Source organism: Macrobrachium rosenbergii, chromosome 50, assembly GCF_040412425.1.
Source record: "Macrobrachium rosenbergii isolate ZJJX-2024 chromosome 50, ASM4041242v1, whole genome shotgun sequence".
Taxonomy (NCBI): Eukaryota; Metazoa; Arthropoda; class Malacostraca; order Decapoda; family Palaemonidae; genus Macrobrachium; species Macrobrachium rosenbergii.
The window spans coordinates 30391654-30416353 of NC_089790.1; the positions used below are offsets into that span (position 1 = coordinate 30391654).

At 35.8% G+C, this 24700-nt stretch overlaps 1 protein-coding gene across 2 annotated transcripts in view; it reads right to left on the bottom strand.

Moving 5' to 3' along the window:
• Positions 1-24700, bottom strand: part of LOC136832806 (glycine receptor subunit alpha-2-like) — a 150528-nt gene that overhangs the window by 9373 nt on the left and 116455 nt on the right. For both annotated transcript variants that reach the window (XM_067094390.1, XM_067094389.1), the window contains exons 4-8: positions 18383-18450; positions 17850-18073; positions 17064-17146; positions 14687-14818; positions 1393-1608 (exon numbers count right to left, since the gene is read on the bottom strand). In XM_067094390.1, coding sequence (XP_066950491.1) covers positions 1393-1608; positions 14687-14818; positions 17064-17146; positions 17850-18073; positions 18383-18450 — 723 coding nt within the window. The remainder of the gene's footprint in view (positions 1-1392; positions 1609-14686; positions 14819-17063; positions 17147-17849; positions 18074-18382; positions 18451-24700) is intronic.

Below are 24700 nucleotides of genomic sequence, written 5' to 3' on the forward strand. Positions count from 1 at the left end.
TGTTCATAACAGAATGTCTATAAAAAACGGCATTCTGTAAAATTCCGATGTCATTTTTAGAGCACGCAAGGGACTTCCCGGTCACGTTTATATATGTCTGATGTCTTGTAACTTGGGAGTGTCTCACAAGGCGAATGGGTCTGTGACGTCGCTGAATCGCAGATGTCTCATTCAAGTACGTTTACTTCCTCTATTTCTAAAGTTGTGTTGCCCGAAACTGTTAACAGGTTCATGGTGTTTACATCGTTAACCCGTTTGTTAAAGGTTCGTAAAAAGGCAGTACCACAGATTTTTCAAGAACACAAGCAAGACGTCTTAATTAATGTATAGGCAGCCTTTTAGGAAAGTTTCCAAGTAGCATGTGTCATTTAACTCGGAGTTTTAATTCTAATTTACATTTTTGTTTACGTTTTGTCTTATTTTCTAACCCTATTATTTTGCTCGAGTTATGCTATAGCTTTGATCTTTGACACATTTCGGAGTTTTTTCTTTTTCTCGTATTAATTAATTCTCGGTTGATGTTTTACTTATGCGAGGTCTCGAGATTTTGTTCTTATTTTCTTTGTGCTATTTTAGACCACTGTATTACCATTTCCGCTAATTACTGTTTCTGTCTGTGTATCTTTAATCATACCTTCTAATTATTTCTAGTTCTGGCGCGTAGAGAGAGAGAGAGAGAGAGAGAGAGAGAGAGAGAGAGAGAGAGAGAGAGAGAAAGTCCAAATGCAGACAAAATTTTCAGTTCCCAGATCATTTCATAAACTCAAAAAAGAAAGTGTAATCAACATTACATGTCATTTGCGGTCTGGAATATGCAATATTCCTCCACTTACCGTGTTTTTAAACCGTTTCACTGTAGCATTCAGCCACAGCATGAGTCTATTCATTTTCTGGCCTTCTCGTTTCTGTTTCATATATCTTTGACACAAGCTCTCTCTCTCTCTCTCTCTCTCTCTCTCTCTCTCTCTCTCTCTCTCTCTCTCTCTCTCTCTCTTATATTTTTATTAGTTTATGTGATGCTATTTTTATCATTATACTAAAACTTTGTTCATCTTTGACTTTATTCATGTAATACCCCTTGCATCATCCTTTACTTCAAATTTACTTCAAAAGCAGCTTAATTCCTTTAGGAAATGTGGATTCATAAGCGAAAATTCTTTTTCAAATTCTTATAATTATAAAAGCAGTGGAAACGTTAAAGATCCAACACCTTGATGGAAACGAAACGTATCCTTAATTTCAAGAGAAGCCAAGCCTATTTTGATAACTTCTGACTTGTCTATTCTGCAAAGCTTTGACTGGCAAATTCTTATTCAAAATTTGCTGACGCATTTTCTAGTGACGCGGAATATTTAGATAAAAATATTATAAAGTTTCTCAAACTCTACTCACCCATTGGCATCTTGTCCCTGAAGGCTGTTGACTCCGAGCACACCGTCAGGAAAGTGGTGACCCCCAGAGTGACTCTTGACGGGATGGCATCGACGTCTAACCAGAAACTGACCCATGAGACGACTACGATGAGGGAGGTGGGCAAATACGACTGGACCAAATGGTAGCCCACGTTTCGGCGCAGCTCGAAAGCCGCTTGAAGACAACTGTAATTGCCTGACAGAGGAGAGGAATCAATATCAGTAGTGCGTACACGCATGCACTTGCAATCTTATCTTTAGGTAAATGAACAATGAATATCAGTAAATACAATGGCACGCATTCTATATATATATATATATATATATATATATATATATATATATATATATATATATATATATATATATATATATATATATATATATATATATATATATATATATATATATATATATATATATATATATATATATATATATATATATATATATATATATATTATATATATATATATATATATATATATATATATATATATATATATATATATATATATATATATATATATATATATATATATATATATATATATATATATATATATATATATATATATGGTGAATACACAGAGGCGCATGCCGGTAGTAAACAAAGTAAAGGTTTTTCACTTGCCACTTAAACTGGACGCAACCGAATTCACTTCAGAAATGGAAAATTATTAGAGCATACCCTTTTTGGATTGCCGAATACAAAGAAGCAACAGTTATTTTTAAATCTGTGCATACAGAAAACCTACCAATACTTCTGCCATGTACACTGATATTCAGGTCAAAGCGATAAGGTAAAGAAATTAGTTTCTGCATCAGGTTTTTAAGAGCATTATGAGCATGCAGCCCTGAATACATTCAGGACAGAATAGATGTAACTAGGAGTACAGGCAAGATATCAAATTATCCTGATATTGCATGAGACACAAAGATTTCGCTTGCATTGCCAAATGAAAATAACTTTACACATATTTCCCATTTGCTTAAAACTTTAAGAAGTAATAATGGGGCATTTAAGAAAAATAATACCATGAAAGATGCATTTATTAGGAATCTCCGGGCAATCGGAAAAGATATGCATAACAAATCTCATTTGAATCGTGAGAATTATCAAACTGATCAGACTGGAAAATCAATGGGAAAAAGAACAGAAGAGCATAAAAATGTTTTTGAGATATGCACAGGATAACACTACCATTTTTGTTCGCGTTAGTGAAAACAGCCAAGCTATCAAATTGAAACTAAAAAGCTGATTTATTTCAATAACATGGTAGAAACATAGTTAAAAATATTAGCCTAAGAAAACATATTATGTTAGATTCAATTACATCAAAAGAAATGTGTAAAATGTATAAATTTTATGGGGTATAGTTACTCTGATCCTAATGACAAAAAATGGAACTCGCCCTCGTCAAAATATAGGCTATGGCACCTCCACTATCTTTAGCTAATATTTTACCCAGCTGTCTAATGTTCGTCTGAACTGTCCCTTTAATACATATTTACAAATTTTTATCCCTAAATATCAGTCTGCTTGAAGATGCCTTGACTTGAAAAGGAAAGATCGCTCAAGATCATAATTGCGTTTCATTTCTCCCACAAATACTTTGTATCCTAACGTAATTTGTTCCATTGATTTCAAACACACTTGTCAGCTGACACAAATAACTGTTTTACAAATAAAAGGCACATACTTAAAATAGTCTTCGCGTTTTCCTGGGTGCTTGCACATACTTTGAATTTTATGTGAAATTACTTACCTACATAAAAGAAACAAGAAGTTTCTTCAGCGCAATCGAGTTTTCCGTACAGCGTATAATCAAGGCCACCGAAAATAGATCTATCTTTCGTGATCTCGGTATAATGCTGTATGAACCGCGGCCTGTCCTATATCGTTTCCAAATGCACGATTATGGCTAACTTTAACATTAAATAAAATAAAAACTACTGACGCTAAAGGGCTGCAGTTTGATGTGTTTGATGATTGGAGGGTGGATGGTCAACATACCAATCTCCAGCCCTCTAGCCTCAGTAGTTTACAAGATCTGAGGGCGAACGGACAGACAAAGCCAGCACAATAGTTTTCTTTTACAGAAAACTAAAAGCATCCATTATGAGACTCTAGTACACGTGCACAGTAACACAGTAATATGAAGAATGAGCCAGAGGGTTAAACCTGGATTTACAAAGTGATTATAAGAACGGATCTGAGTATTCCTCAACGAAAAGGGCTTGTCATAATAAGGGTATGACTTAAAGGACGCGGAAGAAGCGACAACAACGATCTGACCCGAGAATACGGCTGGAGCCTCTTCCTAAATTTGTCGCACAGTGGTTCTCAACCGGGGCGGGCGGGGGTGGGGGGGGGGGAATTTCAGAGTTTCAGTGAGGGGGTAATTGTGACCATAGATTGGCAGGCTCACTCTGACTCTAGGGCCACACAAAATGCAGTGTGCTTCGTGCCGCACTACTGAGAGTCACGCTGGGCTTTCTCTCCGCTAGCTTGTGTGCTTGTGTTAGTATTTTGTTGCATATTATTTGGAATGCACATTTTGAGGCAGAAAATTTTGGAAAAGGGGGGCGGGGGAGAAATACATTCTAACATATGGTGAAAGGGTGCATGGGCCAAAAAAGGTTGAGAACCGTTTATACGCCCTAACGTAGGTCCTTTCCCGGCACACACCACTATTTACATAAATTTCGCAAATTTCGAAAAAAAGACATCCTGTATATTAGTTTAATTTATAAAAACACAAATAAAAGTGAACAAGCAAACAAGTACTGACATTTATGTATGCATAATTTGCGTACTCTATTCTTGGCACTGCATGACACACACATATACACATATACACACATGTATACTGGGTGTTTCGAAATTAGAGGCCCCCCTCCACAGAACAAATGGAAAGTTATGAAGTTTTCTGCTATAGCCTATCTCCAAGTACATTATTTTAAGTTTCTATTAAGCTATATTTCATTTTACATTTCTTGTATTTTCAGACTGAGTGACGGAGTTAGATACAACCATGGCTAACGACTCACAGGAAATCAGATGGATTGACCGAATCTGGGTTATATCCTTCAGAGAAGCCAGGGATGCTGGTGCATCCTTCATTTCACGTTCCTGGATAGCTAAATACATTAAAAGAGATGAATCTTTTGTTAAAAGAAACTGGAACAAAAATCCATATGACTGTCATCGCGAAAAGAGTGAGAATCTTGGAAGGCCTGAAGTCCTTTCTCAGGAGTCAAAAGACATCATAGCTGAGGCAGTGGGTAGACCAAGAAAGTCTTTACGTAAATTGACGCTTGAACTAGAAACAAAAAGGGGAAAGAAGAGAAGTTATAGTGCTATATATCGTGAGTTGGTAAAATCTGGTATCAAGCCATTTCATGTTATCAGCAAGCCCAACATCACTCAGCAAGAAAGAGAAGACCTTGCATGGTTTTGTGGTTCATTTCTTAAAGATTGGGATGAAGCTGACTTTCTCCATGTTGGCGGCTGCATCAGATGAATTCTTCATTTACACAGTCAGGAAGCCAAATCATAAAAATGACATCATTTGGGCTGCCAAGTTGGATGATATCAGCAATGATGTGCGCTATTGCCAAGTTGTGAAATTTCCTGAATGTTTGGGAATTTTTCTTTGTTTCACAGCCAAACGGTTAATGTGGATCATCAAAGAAAAAGGACAGTCATGGAATGGTGAATACTTCACAGAAACTGTGCTTAATGGTGGAGTATTTCCTTTCCTCAAAGATCCTGAAAATGTGTTATTTGTTGGAGAAGTCACATTTTTGCATGATAAGGCACCATGTTCAAGGCTCTTCAGACATAGGAGCTGCTTCGAAACAGTGGTATCGATTTCTTCTCGTCAAGAGAATTTCCAGGTAGCTCCCCTAACCTGACCTTAATGTGTGTGAAAACATTGGCAGTATCTTAAAAGATCGTGTTGAAGCGCGCATAGCGAACTATGATTGTATACCAAGCCTCGACGACCTGCGAAGAGAGGTGACCGAAGTGCTCAGGGAAATGGAGTTTGAGTCTCAGCTTTTTTGCCGTTTGCTGAAATCATACCCCTCAAGAATGCAGGCTGTGGTACAGGCAGATGGAGGCCACACAAAATATTAAATACTCAGAGAGAAACTTAAATAAAATCTGTTCTGAATTACTCTTGTTTTTGTCCATATCAATTTTAGTTTATGCTGTAGAGGGGGCTCTAATTTCGAAACACCCTGTATATATATTATACATATAAATATATACATATATATATATATATATATATATATATATATATATATATATATATATATATATATATATATATACACACACACACACACACACACAGATATATATATATATATATATATATATATATATATATATATATATATATATATATATATATATATAATATCTATGTCTTGTCCTAATTTGCCAAGACTAGGTTTTCAGCCACCTGAAGTGCCTGGAGGGAGGTAGTCATTTGTGCTGAGGATTCTGGAGAGGGAAGAATGCACGTCGACGTAACAAGAAATTTTAAATATTATCATTCTAATTTTGTTCCATGAGTATAATGCCAAATGCAAATATATTCAAAGTATCATGAGACTTCATTTTATGGAATTTGTATGTAAACTAATCAAAGATTACGGTAGCTTCCTGTTTTCAATGATAGATATCAGTACGGAAGGTGGTGGGATATTTCATCAGCGATCATTGATGAGGCGGTTTTCTTTTTCAAGTGTACACCTGATAGTTTTCGAGCGTAATTTTTCAATAATCAGTCTTAAATAAATAAGGCGATTTACTGTTCGAGCAGGTAACGCATTTGGCTGAGAGTTCAATTTACACGTATTAGTTACATCAGAACATTAGTGGTTTTCATGAGTCATATACTACCTAGGTTCCTGGTTATCCAAGAAAATCTTTAAAATTAAGGGAATTCAATTTTAGCCAGAGAAGAATATATCTACGCGTGGGAAAAGCGTAACGCCACCACAACGGAGTACAGATATTTAAAGATCCCATTCATTCGCTTGTAGGAAGTCTGATCAATTATATGACTACTGCATAGTACATGGCTTAATCGTAGTAGTACAGGGTATTTACAGTAAAGCCGAAACTCCCTGTCCTTAGCCTGAGGCGAAGTACTGACTTTAATTGAATGAGTATAATTTCACCTGCATTGTTCTTCAAATCGTCTATTCACTCGCGGAGCCCAGTAATTTACCTCCATTGTGAAATGCCTGCATTTATAGCTCAGCTTGATTAAGAGAGCCTCCATTCAACTTCTGTGATTACCGCCGGAACGTTCAGAGGTAACCGAGCGTTTATTTGATGTTTTTATGTTTGTTTTGGCGAGGCACTGCCAAAGCATTTAATACTGCTTTGCATGTATCTTTAATCCTGGGAAATCCAGTTTTCATTGTTCATATAGACTGTACACATCATTGCTCATTGATCCTTTGCTAAAAACGTTTAGTCATGTGGGCCATGCTTTTTTCCTTTAAGTCGTACCGACTGTATGAATATTAATGCTGTTTATTAGTAATGAAAAAAATAATGACTCCTGGTGTAATTTTTCTCTTGAAATAACAGTGAAGCATGGGGGGATCATATTTATGCAAAAATGTTTGCAGTGTCCTGGTTTTCTGCCTGGATTTAAACTAACCTCCTGGTTGTATTTTTATACACTAAACTACCTACTTGAGAAAGCAGCTTTGCAAATGATGAAATTCCTTGTGCGTACGTATCCAACGAAATGAATAAGATTACAATTCCCTTAAAAAGACAGAAGAAAGACGAGTGTCTAATAAAATGTCTGTTGGTCCTGACTCCTGAGAAAACGACAAACTCTCCTTTGGAAAAATGGGGTTACATGACTCAGGAAAAGAATTTAAGAAGGAGGTGCCTGTAAACATGAACGTCCATCATGGAAGCCTTGCAAACTGTGTCAGTCACTTCTGTCTTGCAAATTCTAACGCTCTCTCCATAAGAAGTTCCTTCTTTCTAACAACTGGTATGAAAATAAAGCGAACACCTTGAAGAAGAACACTGATTTCTACCTAACCAATTTATTAATAACAATAGTAACTACTTCACATTCCACTAACCTCAGAATTACAGAATTACCGCGTTGTCTTCACAATAACGTGATGAATTAACAATGTATATTTAATACACGATAAAGCATATAAGGGATGTCCTATATTAAGAATGTTTCAGGATAATAAGTTAACCCTGTGTGAGCATGAGAGGCCTGGATTTTTGTATTGATCTTAACTTTGACATATTTCGAAAATTCAGTCAATGTTAACATCAAAGCGCGGAAAATACCTCGTCAATATCAGATAAAAATAAATCTAAATTAGATAGAAAGGTATGTAAAGGGAAAGAACATTTTCTACACTCAAACATTATGTAAATAACTGCATATTCTCTAATGAGATTCTATCAACCTTCAAGAAAGAACTAATAATAAAAATGTCAAACTCATTACCCTGCCGGAACAACAGAGGCAATGAAATGTTTTCATGCGCAGCGTGAGGGAAGCCTTGATGGTGAAAGAATCTTTAAAATCGAATAAAAATACAGATAAATATATGGAAACTAGGAAAAATCCGTTACTATATCCCTAAAAGTAAGAGTAACTCTTTTTATCCGGAATATCCGTCAAATGTAATTACCAGCATCCAGGGACAGAACGTTTCCCCGGCGACCAAAATGAAATTGAAAATAAGTAGATATGTTTTTCAAGTTCTAAAATTATTACGTCTCATATCTGAAAGGGATTTCATTTTTTTTTCATTTTTAATATTAAAATGCTCAGTCTAATATCTGATAATGGGAGACGTTTCATATCCTTGTCTAACCAGTTTAAAAAAAATGCTTTTAAAGCTCAATTCTTTTTCCGACTAATCTGATCTCCGAATATTTGAACTCTTGAAAATTTTTCAGTTCTTTCGATTGTTCATGAGTAACCTTTGGTATTTAACCCAGAGCAAATAACAAAAGAGAGAGAGAGAGAGAGAGAGAGAGAGAGAGAGAGAGAGATTTCAGTTAGCTAACTGAACTCAACACCTCCGCATGCATGAATTACGCGCCTCTGGGTATTTTCCCAAACGAGAGAACATACGCATTATTATATATATATATATATATATATATATATATATATATATATATATATATATATATATATATATATATATATATATATATATCACACAAAACACACATATATATATATATGTGTATGTATGTGTGTGTGCAAATGTTATAGCCACAATGCCCTCTAACTTCCCGAATTCTTCACAGTTTTTGTGTACAATTGTTACTACAAAGCTTCAGATCCAAATTGTAGACTATGACAAAATTCTGAGGTCCGTAGCAGGATTCGAACCCCCATCCGAGGTACCAGAACGAGGTCACGCAACCTGACCACACATTTATCTGGTAATAAGTGACCAGTTGATTCTGTGTATAAGTATATGTATCTGTATATAAATATATATATATGTATATATATATATATATATATATATATATATATATATATATATATATATATATATATATATATAGAATAAACAGTTTCCTCTAACAGAGGGTGGTTTTGAGAAAAATACAAAAGTTAATGTCACGCTGATATTATAAATGCTGGATCAAGGAAGGATCTTGTTTGCAATGAAGCTTCCGTAAAATAAGCGTCTCCATACAAATAGTCAGAAGGCTGATCAGCTTTATGTCAACCCCCTACAGACATACTATGACAATCACCCCTAACTTGTACACTCTCTCGGGCTTCTTGGATACTGAGGCCTTTCCCTCCGTATACAATTTTAAACCGTCTATCTAATCCTCTCTAGCACTTCCTCTCCTCCTCCCATCAAATATCTCTTGATTACACACTCTCTTCACCAACTTATCGTCGTTCTTTCCTTCTACATCAGCGAAGTCTCTCAGTATAATCTGATCTATCCTCCCATTTTACCATTACTTCTATCTCTTCATATTACTCACCTTGTGAATCCATCGTAAGTCACGTGTCCTAAGCAAACAGTTCATCCCAGCGAGTTCAACCTTCTTTATTTCATTCACTTTCCAATATCCACACTTCACTACCATAAAAGAGAGTTGGAACTAATAATCTCCTCATACACGCACACACACACATATAAATATATATACACACACATATATCTGTGTGCGAATGTGTGTATGTATGTCATTTAATAACACGTGACAATAAATACAGCTGAGGCCACAGGGAAAATGAAAGAAGGATGTACCATGCGCTTTCATGTTATTTCAACACATTTTTAAGGTACAATGTATCTTGAAATTGTGTTGAAACAGCACGGAAGCGCTTGATACATCTTTTATCTTTCATGCCTCAGATATGTCTGTGTATACATACATGCATATATATATATATATATATATATATATATATATATATATATATATATATATATATATATATATATATATATATATATATATATATAAGTCGCACTAGTTGTACATCAGTGCGATTTTCCTGGTATTTAGTTTCAAAGAAGCTCTACCCTTGGTTATGTTCATTACATGTACTGTATAAACAGCCGTTTTGTCTCCTATTAAATGTTCAATCTGTCTTTAGGACAACAGTTCTTTCGAAGCATGCTGGTAGGATCGACAGTTCAGTAAATATGAATTATATTACTTTGAGGTTTGCAATAATCTTCAGAGTTGTTGAAAAATTAGCTCTTTAACTTGTATAACAAGAGGGATATAACATATAAAACTTCTGTTAATATGAGTCTTTTGTGATTGGCTTTATATTTTCGGACGTTCATTACGCAAAGACTACATAAAAGGCACATCTTTAGTGCCATTTAATCATTGCCCTTGTGTAACATTATTAAAAAAAAGGGGTAAAAGGCACAATAACTAAGTTTTAAAAAATACTAACAATCAGCTTCTAATCATGACCTATCTTGGAATCGAATAATAGAGGGAAAGATAATGAGGGTTTCTTTATGGAAATGGATTATGTAACAGCAAAATCAAACATAATTTCTATTTTATTTTCTCTTCGACGAATTCAGTTGTAAGGATGAAATATCAATCTAGAATCCGCCTCCTGAGAGAGAGAGAGAGAGAGAGAGAGAGAGAGAGAGAGAGAGAGAGAGAGAGAGAGAGAGAGCTGTCTTATGTCTATGTGTTGTTTATAACTACTTTGTTGTTCTCAGGGGGGATCATGCGAAATAATCCTACAGTTCTCTTAGGATAGGGAGGACTGCTTAAAAAGTAAATAACGCCAATTCTAATTTTACATCAAACGAAACCGAATCATAAATACCCAGCAATATACCCCAGGTGTAGATAATTTAGTTCACACCTTAGCTAACAAAGGAAAGTGTGCTATTCCAAGACGAAAAAATCATGATACTGTACGAGACATCACCTGTCAACGCCTCGTTCATTCAACGGCCTAGTTCTCGTTTCGAGCCGCCCCTTCATCCTTCTTCATGGGAGAATCGCCACGTAGTCTTTTCCTCTTTTATGTTCTTCACTGCTAATTTCAGGAATACATTCATGAGACGTGTCGCTAGGGTGACGAATGACACCATCTGGCAGATCTTTCGCACATTCAATAATCGAAGCTGCCGTACCTAGGTGGCCCTTTCTTTCTTTCTTTCTCTGAAAAGCAGTTTTTCTTCTCTTCATTTCTCATGTGATCTATCGCTCCCTCTTCTTGGTTTTCCTCTTCCTCTTCTTTACTCTTTTTTTTTCTGGCTGCTATTCATCTTCAATCCCGTGCTCTGCTATTGTCGTATTTCATATCTTTCTGTTATTGGGATACAATAACTCCATTGTGCGTGTTTTATTTGCCTCTCTTTCACCGAGCTTCGCAAGATTATATCTTTTCGAGTGTGTTCTTTACTGGACGTCTGACGTTTTCATGGGAGGCTTTCTGCTCCGGAGTATGGATACTTTTTCATCAGACGCCTTTTTCCTCTTTAGCTGTGGTGGTACCACAGGGGTAGAATTTTTCATTTCCCAAGGAGTCTTCAGGAATGAGGTTGCTGGCCCTATGCCCTTCGTTGCTAAGGCCGATGATGTACCCATCCCCAGTTGGATAGGCCGAAAATCTAACCTCAGGCTTTGCAAGCACTCGATACCATCTATGCCGTTAATAGAGAAAGATAAATTAAGAAAAATCAGATAAAAACCATTGCATTAGTTGATTACATGCAGTCAGATTAACATATACAGACTCTACTTGTGCAGACATTCACTGTCGCTTCTCCCAGCACTTCTCTGATTCGTAGACATCTTCTGTCGTCGAATTATGCAATGGAGAGTTTCTGATCTTCTCATTGCTTTCATATTATATATACGCAACATGTGAGTTTGGCCTTGAAAACAAGCCTGTTGTTTATTGAGACATGCTGCTTTCTTAGCATCGATCTCATCTTCCAAGTAACAGACCTGCTGCTGTTGATTATCTTAACAGAGATTTAGCTAAAATGAGAGCACTGTGTAAATTATGGGGGATAAAGTTAAACCGAGTCGAAATCCAAAATTAGATTTATGTCTAGGAAACTGGATCCCCCACACCCAGATATCTTTATTGACAGTGTTTAACTACATAAAAACCATTTAAAATTCTTGATGTCATTCTTGCTTGGAAATTTACTATTGAGAAACATACGCAGGCTATCTCTGATTCAATTGCAGGAAAAAAATCAGTATTCCAAATTTTTCAAGAATTTTTGGAGAACTGTCTATCTGGAAGAAATGTTTGCATGCTTTTATTCTGGCATGTTTCGAGTATTGCCCCCAAGTTTGGCCTTCAGCAGTTAATTCGCATCTTGAATTGTTCTATTAAAAATCTCATCCCATACCTAATCATTAATCTCCGACATCATTGTCTGACTGGCTCACTGTACATACTACATAAAATTGATCAGATATTCCTAGATTATGCCATCGACCACATAAGGCTAACTATGCAGTTAATTCTATTATTTTTGCCTTTCTTTGATAAGATTCAGAGCCACGTGTTTTTCCTGACGTTATATTCCTGCTGTGGCTAATTTACGGAATGATCTACGAAGTCATGTATTTGAATCCTTGTATTATAAATCCATTAGGAAGACTGTACACATATACACATTATATATATATATATATATATATATATATATATATATATATATATATATATATATATATATATATATATATACTGTATATATATATATATATATATATATATATATATATATATATATATATATATATATATATATATATATATATACATACTATTATACTTGGGTCATAGTTTTATATATACATACATATACTTGGGGCATAGTTTTCTCTTATACAAATTTCGTTGAAAGAAAATGCTTTAGCGTCATCAATAAGATTTCTACGGGAATCTTCATATCATCGGAATTTTTCCGAGAATCGGAAAAAACTCCAGTGAAATGAAAGTTCATGTAGGAAACTTACTGATGCCACGAAAACAAGTAATTGCTTTCAACGAAATTTGTATAAGAGTTATTTTATATATATATATATATATATATATATATATATATATATATATTTATATATATATATATATATATATATATATATATATATATATATATATATATATATATATATATATATATATATTATACATAGATACATACATACAAAATTTGTGGGTTTTGATTTGGTTCTAGCGAAATTTTGGTTCTCACAGGGCGGACTCTGGCACCACCGTCAATTTAGATTTTTATTTAAAAGACTGAGTGATTTTCATCCATACAGGTACCTTGTTTCGACTATTTCTTTGTTTTTCGTTTTTTGTAGTTGGCATATATATATATATATATATATATATATATATATAAATATATATATATATATATATATATATATATATATATATATATATATATATATATATATATATATATATATAATATATATATCCATATATCCCGTAATGTAACAGTTTAGGGAAACGTCCACTAGTCGATTTAATGCTGATCCTTGGTAAAATTTATCATACTTCACTAAATGACTGTCGAAGTTTTCTTCACTTCAAAAGCTATGTGACGTTCTCAGTGCACGAAATCTAACAAAGAATGCTGGGTATACGTTCTCCTAATAAATCTTTTTTATATCTGAACATTTACTTTTATATTCATTAATTACACAAGAAATGTTTTTTTCTGTATACACCAAGACAATGTAACTCACAACAATTGTTCTCTCGATATACGCTGAGGTTGTTATACTTGAGTCTCATTTGCTCGTGACAATAGCAAGGAATGGCAATGGAACTTTATTGCCGAGTTCGCAAATAAATCTTAGGCAAATAATTATTTCAAATATGAGTCTAGCTCTCCGAAAAATCATCAGCAATATATCTAGTGATTACAATGTACCGGTTGACATCGTATTCTTAAATAAGTAACACATTTTTGGTTAGGAAAAACGGCCGAATACACATTAGCAAAAAAGATGCATACTAGTTTTCTCATTGGTAATTTGTCAATACCATTGACCAGAATCCCATTTAGTCCTCGGAAAGGTGACCCTTTGGTATATACTGTCAAAAGATTTCATGACAGGTTCTGCGGAATGTCCAGTCTGTTGGCCCCACTGCAATAACATACATTACCAACTACTGTACATCTAAATATTATGATGGCATAACATTTTATTACAATTCATACATTCACAATTTCCTTCATGAATATTTTTCTTCAGAAAACATTTATTTTCAATAATCAGGTTCTTTTCCAACGAGATCACATTAGACTTTCTCTATTCTCATTTACTCAAGAAACTTCATGTCTGCCACCGGGCCCAGCAAAAAATAGATTTTGACTTCCAAAAACAGGCACCATTTTCATTTCTAAGTGTGGCCCAGTTCAATAAAACCCCCGAGGTTGGTATAGCCTCAACACGTAACGCTGGTAATGGAAGGTAAGGTGGAGGGTAAACACCAGTATGTACTTACAGAAGACAGAAAGATAATCACATCTGAAGTCTTTGTAATAGCCAACCTAAGATGGCAGTATTCAGAGGAAGTAATATAGGTGTCTGGTGAAACGAGTAGCGGACACACTGAGCCCCCACAATAAACGGTTGACTACACATTGTATAGAAAGGCTGGGCGTAGCACTCGTCCATATCGCCCAAAAACCTATGCCAACTAGACAACCGCCATCTACTAATCAGGAGCACATACCTATATGAAAGGACTGGGTGCACGTCTCCGCTCGCAGGCCTTTGATTTGAAACTGAGGAAGTTTTAGGTTCTTGTACATCTTCAGAGGGTCCTCATACCACACCAGTTCGAGCTCTCTTGTTGTTTTAACAACTGCGAATGAATGAACATATAATACGATAAAACATTTCTGTCAACAGTAACTTTTTCATAAGGAAATGCACATGCACAAAGAAAAACATATGCTATACACCGTATGTATGCATACATACAGTATTTTAAAAACAAACACCCACACACAAACACACACACAAGTAGAGAGGTAATATATGTGACACAAGTAGAGAGGTAATATATGTGACTAAGAATTACAGGGCATGAAATTACCCGCACATACTTAAGGGTTCATGAATAAGATTTTGATTCCACTTAGAAAATTGGACCGATAGCAGGAATGACAAAATGCCAGAACAACTTCGGGTATTAGTACTAATGAGGAGGCTGTGCTGCCCATAATTTGGAACTTGCAAATACTAATGGTGGACTAACGTATTTTCATTATCAATTATTTTTTCATTATTATTATTATTATTATTATTATTATTATTATTATTATTATTATTATTAGCGATTAAATTGGTCTCATGGGAACGCGGTCAGTCTCCATGGCCGTTTAAAATTCCCTTGCCAATGACTAATGGGGTAATTCAGGTAAAGAGGTGTAAAGCATGTCTAAGAGAACACAAAAGGGGATATAACAGGTGGAGCACGCATAGGGTGGTCTTATTTGGTGATAGTGAAAAAAGAAGCAGCAGAATATAATGACAGAGTCTGAGGGTTTGCATGTGGAGATAGTTGAGAGTGAATGTTAGCAAGAGTAATGTTATGAGTATCAATAAAAGACAGGAAGATGGGGAAATGAAATTCAGTCGATATGAAAGTTAGAAAAAATAACAAGCTGATTAGCTCAGACATTTGGGACTATATGTAATGGTGATGGTGGGACGATTGAATGGGTGAATGCAAAATAGGTGAAGCAATAAAGGTAGAGGCACGAAGAAAGACTTGAAAGAGAGATGTTAGTCTAGTATAGCATAAGTTGGATGGGATAATGAGATTTTTTTAAACACCTTTCCTTTATGAAGTGAGTTGCAAATAACGAACGTGAGAGCAAGGAAAACTTCTGATGAGGTTGAAATAATCTACTTGTGTATGCATACATACGGTAAATATGTTGGAAAGGTGAGAAGTGTAGACACAAAAGATGCAGTAAAATGTTTAGCTGGGGTGAAAAGATGATCGCATTGCACTGAGGAGGTTCTTCGTCTGGAGAGAATACGGGAAAAGAGTTTGGTGAAAGGGCTATATAATTTGAGAGCCTTGGGAAGGAAGAGGAGAAGAAAGGCCGAGAATATGCTGGCTACAGGTAGTGCCAGGGATATAACAGGTTCATGAGTTTAAACATGGTACACATTTAATGCTTGGTCAATTTGAAGCGGTAGGCAGGGCGTGAACCACAGACTTTCCGATTGCGTGTGTGTCTTAGAGAGAGAGAGAGAGAGAGAGAGAGAGAGAGAGAGAGAGAGAGAGAGAGAGAGAGAGAGAGAATATGTGTCTGATAAGCAATAGCTTTCGAGAGATAGTCTGGGAGCGAGTATCAACAGAAGAGGAAAGGTGGTTAAGTCCAGAATGGGTAGACCCCTTCTTCAAATAATTTCCTCCCACTTTCATTTTCCTAGAATGCAAGTGAGAAAAAACTGTTTCCCCTGAAAATGAGTCTTTTTAATACTAAGAGTTCTGTTATTGTTAAAGAGCTTTCAAAAGATAATTTACTGCGCTGTATCTTATCCGGTAGGCGAGTCCATTTTCCTGTTTTCAGGCTAAAGCACTATTTAACGAATATTCCTTTTAGATCCCTTGCATAAGTTCTTCAACGCAAAGAACTGTTTTGCTGTATAAAAAATGAATTACAGTCGCGGCGAACCTTATGAAAATGCAAATTTGTCAACACTTCTTAAGGAAGAATATCACCTTAAAAATGGTTCATTATACCAAAGAATTTAAATACCATTTACGATTATAAACATCTGAATTATAGTTTTTAGGATATTTCACTTCGTACACGTAATTCATTTGCTAGAGGGATAAAATGTGTTCCCTATTTTTTCAAAGCTCTTTACTCTGTGTATAAACCTTTCACACTAGTTGCATGTAAGCCTTTCAAGCATTTCAATAGTAGACATTTTCGTTAAAGACAATAAACTTGAGACTAAAACTTTTTTACAAATGCACTGCTCTTAGAACGAAAAATTTCAAGCTGTTCATAAACATTTTTCTCATTAGCTCCACTGATTAGGATCATTAACAAGGTATGTGAATTCTTAAGCTGAATACCTACAGCTGGCAAGTTGTATGTAGCAAGTTTGTTTGTCCAGGGGGTAGTGAGACAGATCCATCATACACGAGAACGTCAGCTTTAATCTGTAAATAAAAAATGGTAGATGTTAAGAAATTACAATAAAGGAATACTTCTTCCCCTTCTTCTTGAAAATCATGTTCTCCCAATATTTACGATTTTGCCATAGATAAGTACGCAATCTTAGTCGCGTCTAGTCTTGTATGATACTATTTACTCCGATCCATCAGCGTTTTCTTCTTAGATATACAGTAAATAGCAGCAAGTCTTGGAAGATGCGCATTATGAGGACAGGTCTCTTCTGATCAGCTTCCTCACTATAAGAATTATTTAACCACCCTTATGTATATCAATCATTCTCATATATCCACTCAAATTCCAGAGTGCAATTATCACGCATATATTCTCGACGAAAGGCATCAAATGGCAGTATTCTCCAAGGAAATGTACGTACATACGTACATGGATGTTTGTATTTAAAATAAAAAAAAACTTACCTCATACTGATCCATGTATTTACCATTTACCAAGATTGCCTTGGGCCCCAACACAAATATTAACTGTATCTTATGAGGCAAGCTTTTAAGCAAATCACTAGGACAGGTAGCAATAAAACCACGTTTGCATATAATTAAAGAAGACAAGATCCTTCATCCAATATTTCTCTTCATATGTGGGATAGGAGTCAACGGTAATTTATGACAATTTGTAATGACCTTCATATGACAAGGACTGGACCATCAATTTTGGTGGAGAATAATTAATTACCTTAATATGTACAGAATTGAGCCATCGGGGTGAATCCTCAACATGACGTTGGGGACAGTGACATACTGGAAATCGGAGTCCTTGGCGTTGGGGAAGTAGACCTCGGGTTTCCACAGCATTTTGACCAGTATGGGGTCACTGAGGTCAAGAGGACGAGTCAGTGTGTTGTTGAGGAAGCGGACTTCTAACCAGCGCTGGTGAAGGTAAAGGTCGACTGTGTATTCCTGTAATCAAACAGAGCAAGAACATTAAATTTTACCACAATTTAATTCTTTGCTAAATAAGCAAGACCTTCATTTTCGTTACATTATGGAACCTTTGAGTGCATTAGATTTAAATTTTTATATCTCTCGAAATCTGTTTAGGTCAAATAAGCTGACGAAGAAACGAGATGAACATATAAAAGTTCAAAATAAATTCAACGCATGTTGCTCATAAATATTCCATATCTTAGCCTACAAAGGACATATTTACATAGAAATCTGTGTGGCGCAAAGCAGAAAACGAGGAAAAGAGTTCGTTTATAAACTCACCATTTGAATGGGATTCACAGATCCAAAACTCCTGATGTACATCTCTATTTGAACGCGGGTTGGGATCCCTGAAAAGAAAGATGTGGAGATTGAGCCTTTGAGACCACGGTTATTTGGTTGATGTGCCATGCCTCAGAACTAATAAATACATGGACTGGCTTATACCTTTGGTACCCTTGTAAAGAAAGACACAGAGGGCAATTCTTAGATTCAAGGCACAAGGATTACAAGGTCAAGTCATCAGCGACTCGGACCTCGTCGTCGACTGCGTAATGTGACCTTGGTTCGGATGATTGACGGCAAACTTTGCCTGCGGCCTCATTCACCAGCTACTGCTTACCAATATCTACCGCTGGTTGCTAAACCAGCTGCTATTCACAGTGATCTCTTCTATGTTCAGATTAATCAAATATGTGTTAAATTTCCATTTATCGCTTTACAAACATGCCTCGTTGCTGTGCTTTGCACGGGTCGTTTTTCGATAGAGCTAATCAAGGTTGAAATAACTCTTCATTCATTTCCCAACAACGAGGAATCTAAGAAGATTTGATTCAATTTGCGTAAAAGAAAGGACTTATTTTACCCTTCATCAAGAAATCATGTGTAGTTTACATTTTCAAAGAGGCTATATATGGAAAAAACCTGAAATGGGAAGTGTTTTATTATTACCTCTGTCACAAGATCAAATTATGAACCTATGAACTATACGGCAATAAAATATAAGGTATTCGTCATGTATTTTTTAGGGAGGATTGGACATTGAAAGGCCAAAAAATAAATTACTTATATCGTTTGAATACTAGAAAAGAACCAAGCGGAAAAACCATTGTTCCCATATAAAGACCTACTAATGTTAAACTATTTCACCCGAAGAGCATTTACTAATCTCGTCCTTCCATCATTATTGCAAACTTTAGCATTATTTTTCTGTCTGCCCAAATCAAAAGTTGTCGAATATCATGGAAAATTAAAACACATTATATAGTGTTTAACGTTGGCAAAGCCAGCTGCTTGTGATCTCTTTGCAGACTCTCCACGTGTTACGAAAGTATTCAAGAACAATTTTCTTGATCATGGACATCAATCATTTAACCGTAATTAAGACCACGGCAGTTATGTAAGAGAATTATGAAAAGAAGTAAAAATGATCGAAAAACGTCCTGTAAACATTCTGAAAAGAATACAAACGTCAATAGCCTGAAGTGAATAAATTTTAAGCTACCGTCACAGCTTATTTCGGAGGGAACTGCCGAATCACTAAAGCATTTTGGCAAACAAGGGCTACGTCAAGATCAACAAAGGGAGAGCACAAGTCAGTTCACTTCGTTAACAGACGCTGGTCTGACTTAATTCTCGAGTATCGAGTACTGTTGACCTTGCAAAATGAAAACGAAATTCTTAAATGTATAACAGTAAAATCAGTGAAGGGAATAGGTGGTATATATGGAAAGTAGTTTCTTCAGAAAATTTTGCCTAAACTGCTGGAAATTGTGAAATACAAATTCAATTTATCACACATACTACCATTTGGACTGAATATAATAGACTCGAACGTTTCGTTGCTTGTCTCCAACAGATCGAGCGTGCTATCAACCCCTATCAACAGTTGCAGTGAAGCGTCGTGTTAGATACCTTTTAGAAAAGGACAATCGTCGTGGGATCAAAATGTAACAGTGACCAACTGGAAAGGAAACAGCTCCAGTGTACTACCTCTTGTTCTTTCCTTAATAAACAAACTCCTTCTCATGATAAGGATGATAAATCACAGCAACGTGAACTGGCTTCCTGAAAAATTGTTTTGCTCGTCAGAGGGACGTGACGTTGTACAAGAAGAAAATGATTTCAACGTAAGTCTGGGAGAAGGTGAGAATGAACGTCTGAAGGATGTGACAGATACAGGCAGTTTGAAGTAATCAGGTTGTTTATTGCTCACAAGTTCAGAAGTATTCATATCTTGGTTCATTTTTACCAATAAGAGACAAGTCATGAACAAGTAAAAGAACTAGCAGATAGGATAATAAATCAATAAAGCACGGAAAAGATCTTTTTAAACAACTAAAAGTAATGGAAAAATGGAGATAGATTGCTGGGTTGATAAATAGATGCAGAGAATAACAGCTGGACTAAAATTATTGAGAAGAGAAAAAGAGGATAGTTTTGGTATTCTTTCACCATACATATTACAATCTTTATAAAAATCATTTTTTTTATATCTATTTTGAGTTTATACACAAGTAAACATTCTACTTAAATGAAGGTAGGTAGTGCATGCGGATGTTAATGCCTAGGGACTATTTTGATCCTATCTTCACCATTTAGCAGGTTTTTCCCATGTTATTATCTCTACTAACGAATTCGAAAGGGAGTTGTGTTTAACTGTTGCAGTTTATCCATGTGTGTGTGTGATCTCTCAGATCTTTACATATGGATTTAAATGAACTTTGATTTACATGAACTTTTCGAGGATAGACTATGTACCAAGGAAGGAGATTATTCGATTTTGCGATGGATCCGAAATGGCACACATGTCAATTTTTTGTATTTTTATTGTTACATTTTTGAGAATTTTAACCCTACACTCTAGACTGTAGACTTGAAAACAAATCTTAACAATTGCCTCTGCCAAAGGAGTCTGATGGTGGTTCCTGTGAAAATTGTATGCAGATCCGTACAATTAACCGGATCTGGCTGATAATACTGAATATAGAAATCGCTGTTTATTTACCACCCCGCCAAAAAAAAAAAATACTACCTATTCTTTGTCCTCTACAATTTTACTAGTACATAAAGCTGTATTCCAATTCCTTCAAAGCTTCTTCAGAAACAATAGACATTTTTGGGAGCATTAAACTATTCATTGATATCCCTTCCCTATTTCTAGAGACCTCTTAATTTTCACAGCCTTCCTTTATTCGGCAACTTGCACCTGTGTACCTCCCGTTCTTTCCTTAATTCTCCAAAATAAACAAGAGGGTCATCTTCTTTTTTTTTTTAAGGGGAGGGGTGGGAGAAAGGGGGATTCCTGAGTGTCTAATACTATCCTTTCTCTTCTACGCATTTCCATGAATTTCATCCTCTCCACTCACCCCTTATCTTTATTATTATTATTATTATTATTATTATTATTATTATTATTATTATTATTATTATTATTCAGAAGATAAATCCTATTCATATGGAACAAGCCCACAGGGACCATTGACTTGAAATTCAAGCTCCAAAGAATATGGTGTTCATTAGCAAGAAATAACAAATGGTAATAGGATACACAGAAAGAAGAGATCAGTTATTAGGAAAGAAAAAGTAATTTAACGAATAAATAAATGAGCAAATAAATAAATAAAAAAATAAATAGATAAAAACGTAAGTCAAATACACTGAGAATAATCAAATACTGTTAACTTTCGCCAACTTCAAATATTCACGGCCCTTCCTTGTGACTTTCATAAGCCCTCTTAAATTCTTGCGCATTTCTTTCATCACATCAACTATCCCTTTTATTCTCCTTAGGAAAAAATATAGCACTTGGAGTTTGTGAAGTCCTCAAGGCCATTAATCTCCCCCTCCTCTGCAACACAGAAAGATGAACGCCCCCTGCGGCAATTAATCAGAGGTTCCTCTAAACAGGTTATGGACTTCCTGCCACCCTTGTTCGTTCGCTTTTTCCTTACGGGAAATATCCTGAAGCATTGATTTAAGAAATCATGTCTTAAATATCGTGCTAAGAAAAGATACTTCGCCTTGGTGTGCGGCAGCTGTCTCCTTTTATAATCGTTCTCTCTTTTTTTTTAATGTTAAGCATTTAGGGCATCTTCATCCACAAATTTAGCAGTCTAGATATCTTTATGAAACAACAACATATTCTTGACATGGAGTCTATATTGAAATATCTTAAATATATCTGAAACTTTGTAAACTTTGTAAGAAACAAATGGAAACTTCTTAGAACCTATTTTTAGTTAGAGTAATCCTGCGTATCCGGAATCCGGGTGTCTAGTTTCTGCGATACATTCCCCAATTCCGGGTAACAAGAGCGTAGCCAGATATAGGCTACACAATTCTTGTGATTTTGACCTTCATTTCCGCTATGAAAGCTGAGGGGAACCACCTTTCTCTTTCTCTCTCTCTCTCTCTCTCTCTCTCTCTTTGCGCTGAGGACCACTGGGTAAGGGTACCGTTCTTTGACTTCAAGCTATCGCGCAAGGGTTGCTTCACCAATGTCAATGCTGGCAGCTCTGGGTAAACTCTGGGAACAAGGTGCGAAAGGATGCCAGGAAATGTGCCCGTTTGATAACTATTAATCAGTTACTCAGTTTCTCTCTCCCTCTCTCTCAACAATGAGGATTCGAACCCACATCCTCAAGACACATGTCCTGGCCCCTTACCCATTCAGTTATGAGGTGTGGCTATGAAGTATATATCGTGACAAATATACAGTATCCATAAAGTCTCTTTACAATTTAAAACATATATAACAAAAGCAAATGAACAGACAAATAAGTGAAAATTATAAAAAAAAAAAAATTAGAATAGATTTTGAAGCTTTTTGCCTCAGTGTAATGGGCACCATTAGTTGCACGAAGCACTTCACGACAGTACTCGATTTCTTGCCATCTTTACTGTAGCATAGCCTTATCAATGGTGGCAATGATATCAGTGATCTTTTGCTTGAGATCAGTGATCCTCCGTAGCTTTGTCTGATACACATGGGGATGTTCTGATCCCCAGATTCTTACATTACGTGTGTTCAGTTTCCCTGAAACATGAAAGGTTGCCTCATCACTAAAACAAGCTCGGTTGAAGAACGTTTCATCCTCAGAAATTCGCTCCAGTATTAACTGCAAACTCTTTTCGTCTTGGTTTATCACTTGGCTCGAGTGCCTGTATGAGTTGCATTTTGTAAGCGTACAATCACAAGTTCTTGTGTAGGACTTTGTGCACTGTTGCACGTGGTAGCTGTAAGTGTCTGGCAGCAGTACGGATGGACTTTGTAGGAGAACGATCAAAGGCTTGTCTTACACGATCGATGTTTTCCCCATATGTTCTTGGTCGTCCACTCCTCTCTTTATCCAACACTATCCTTGTTTCCATAAATTTCTTGTGCCATGCACGAATTGACGGACGTGACGGTGGATCTCTTCCATACTTAGTTCTGTAGCTTCACTGAGTCTCCGTATCCGAATTTGTTTTAATAAACCATGACACACATTGTGCCTTTTCTTGAGGAGTAGCCATTTTTCAGGAGTTCATTTAACAGTACCTCTTTCATCAACAGGGTACATGAAATACACAAATGCAATGGCTTTAAAAACTTTGATAACTGCTGAGAACACAGAACAAATCTGATTAAGATATCTCATCAATGGCTTTTGTAATATATTATTTTAATTGTAAAGAGAATTTATGGACATCCTGTATTCTTAAAAGGTTAAGAACGCAAATCTTAACCTGCTGTTTCCTAGAGAATACTCAATACAATCAAGTCCGATCCAAACAATTCAGCCGAACAGTGAACCAGATTTAATTATCTAGCGCACATCCACGTTAGCTGTACTGGAAAGGGTGAACTGTTTGATATCAACACAATTCTAAGATATATTCACCTTCTTGAAACTATGCATCCATCAAGATTATTCAATAAAGTTGTTACCTTCAATTTTTTTCTAGTATTTACCATAGATGTTTTAGTTAAATGTCGAGTGGACTTCCGGTACCTGTCAGTCAATAGAAATTCTTGCAAGAGAATAAAACTTATTCACTTCTCATGCAACATTCGCTTGTCTACATCCTCTCTTATGATAACCCTTAATTTTGAGGGTATGGGGACACAAGTAATAATAATAAACCTTCATTAAGTTGACGCAGAATGTTAATGGCATTTTCACATTCTTCAGGCTCTACTAGACGGGAAACTGATTCCCTTTTCAGTGAAATCAATATCATGGCTCCTAGTATTAAGTTCGGAGTAATATTGAAAAAGTAAATAATGCCTTCCGTTCAAAGGCAGTTATGAAAGCTTGTGGTTAAGCCTCCAACGCCTATAAAAGAAAGCTGTTGGTGTATGAAATACACTATCATTCACTTCTAAAGATATCGTAGATATTTTTGCATCTATTTTGGAAAACTGTACAGCTCACCGACCTCCTACCCAGTATACCATAACAACTCTGTCTAAAGTTCACAATGAATCTAGTAACATGTTATAACGATACGGAATCATTTCATCCATTTATAAGCCTGCAAACAGTCTGCTACGACCGAAGCTGATGAAATACCCCATAACAATCACAAAACCAGCCCGACTACACCATCGTTTAC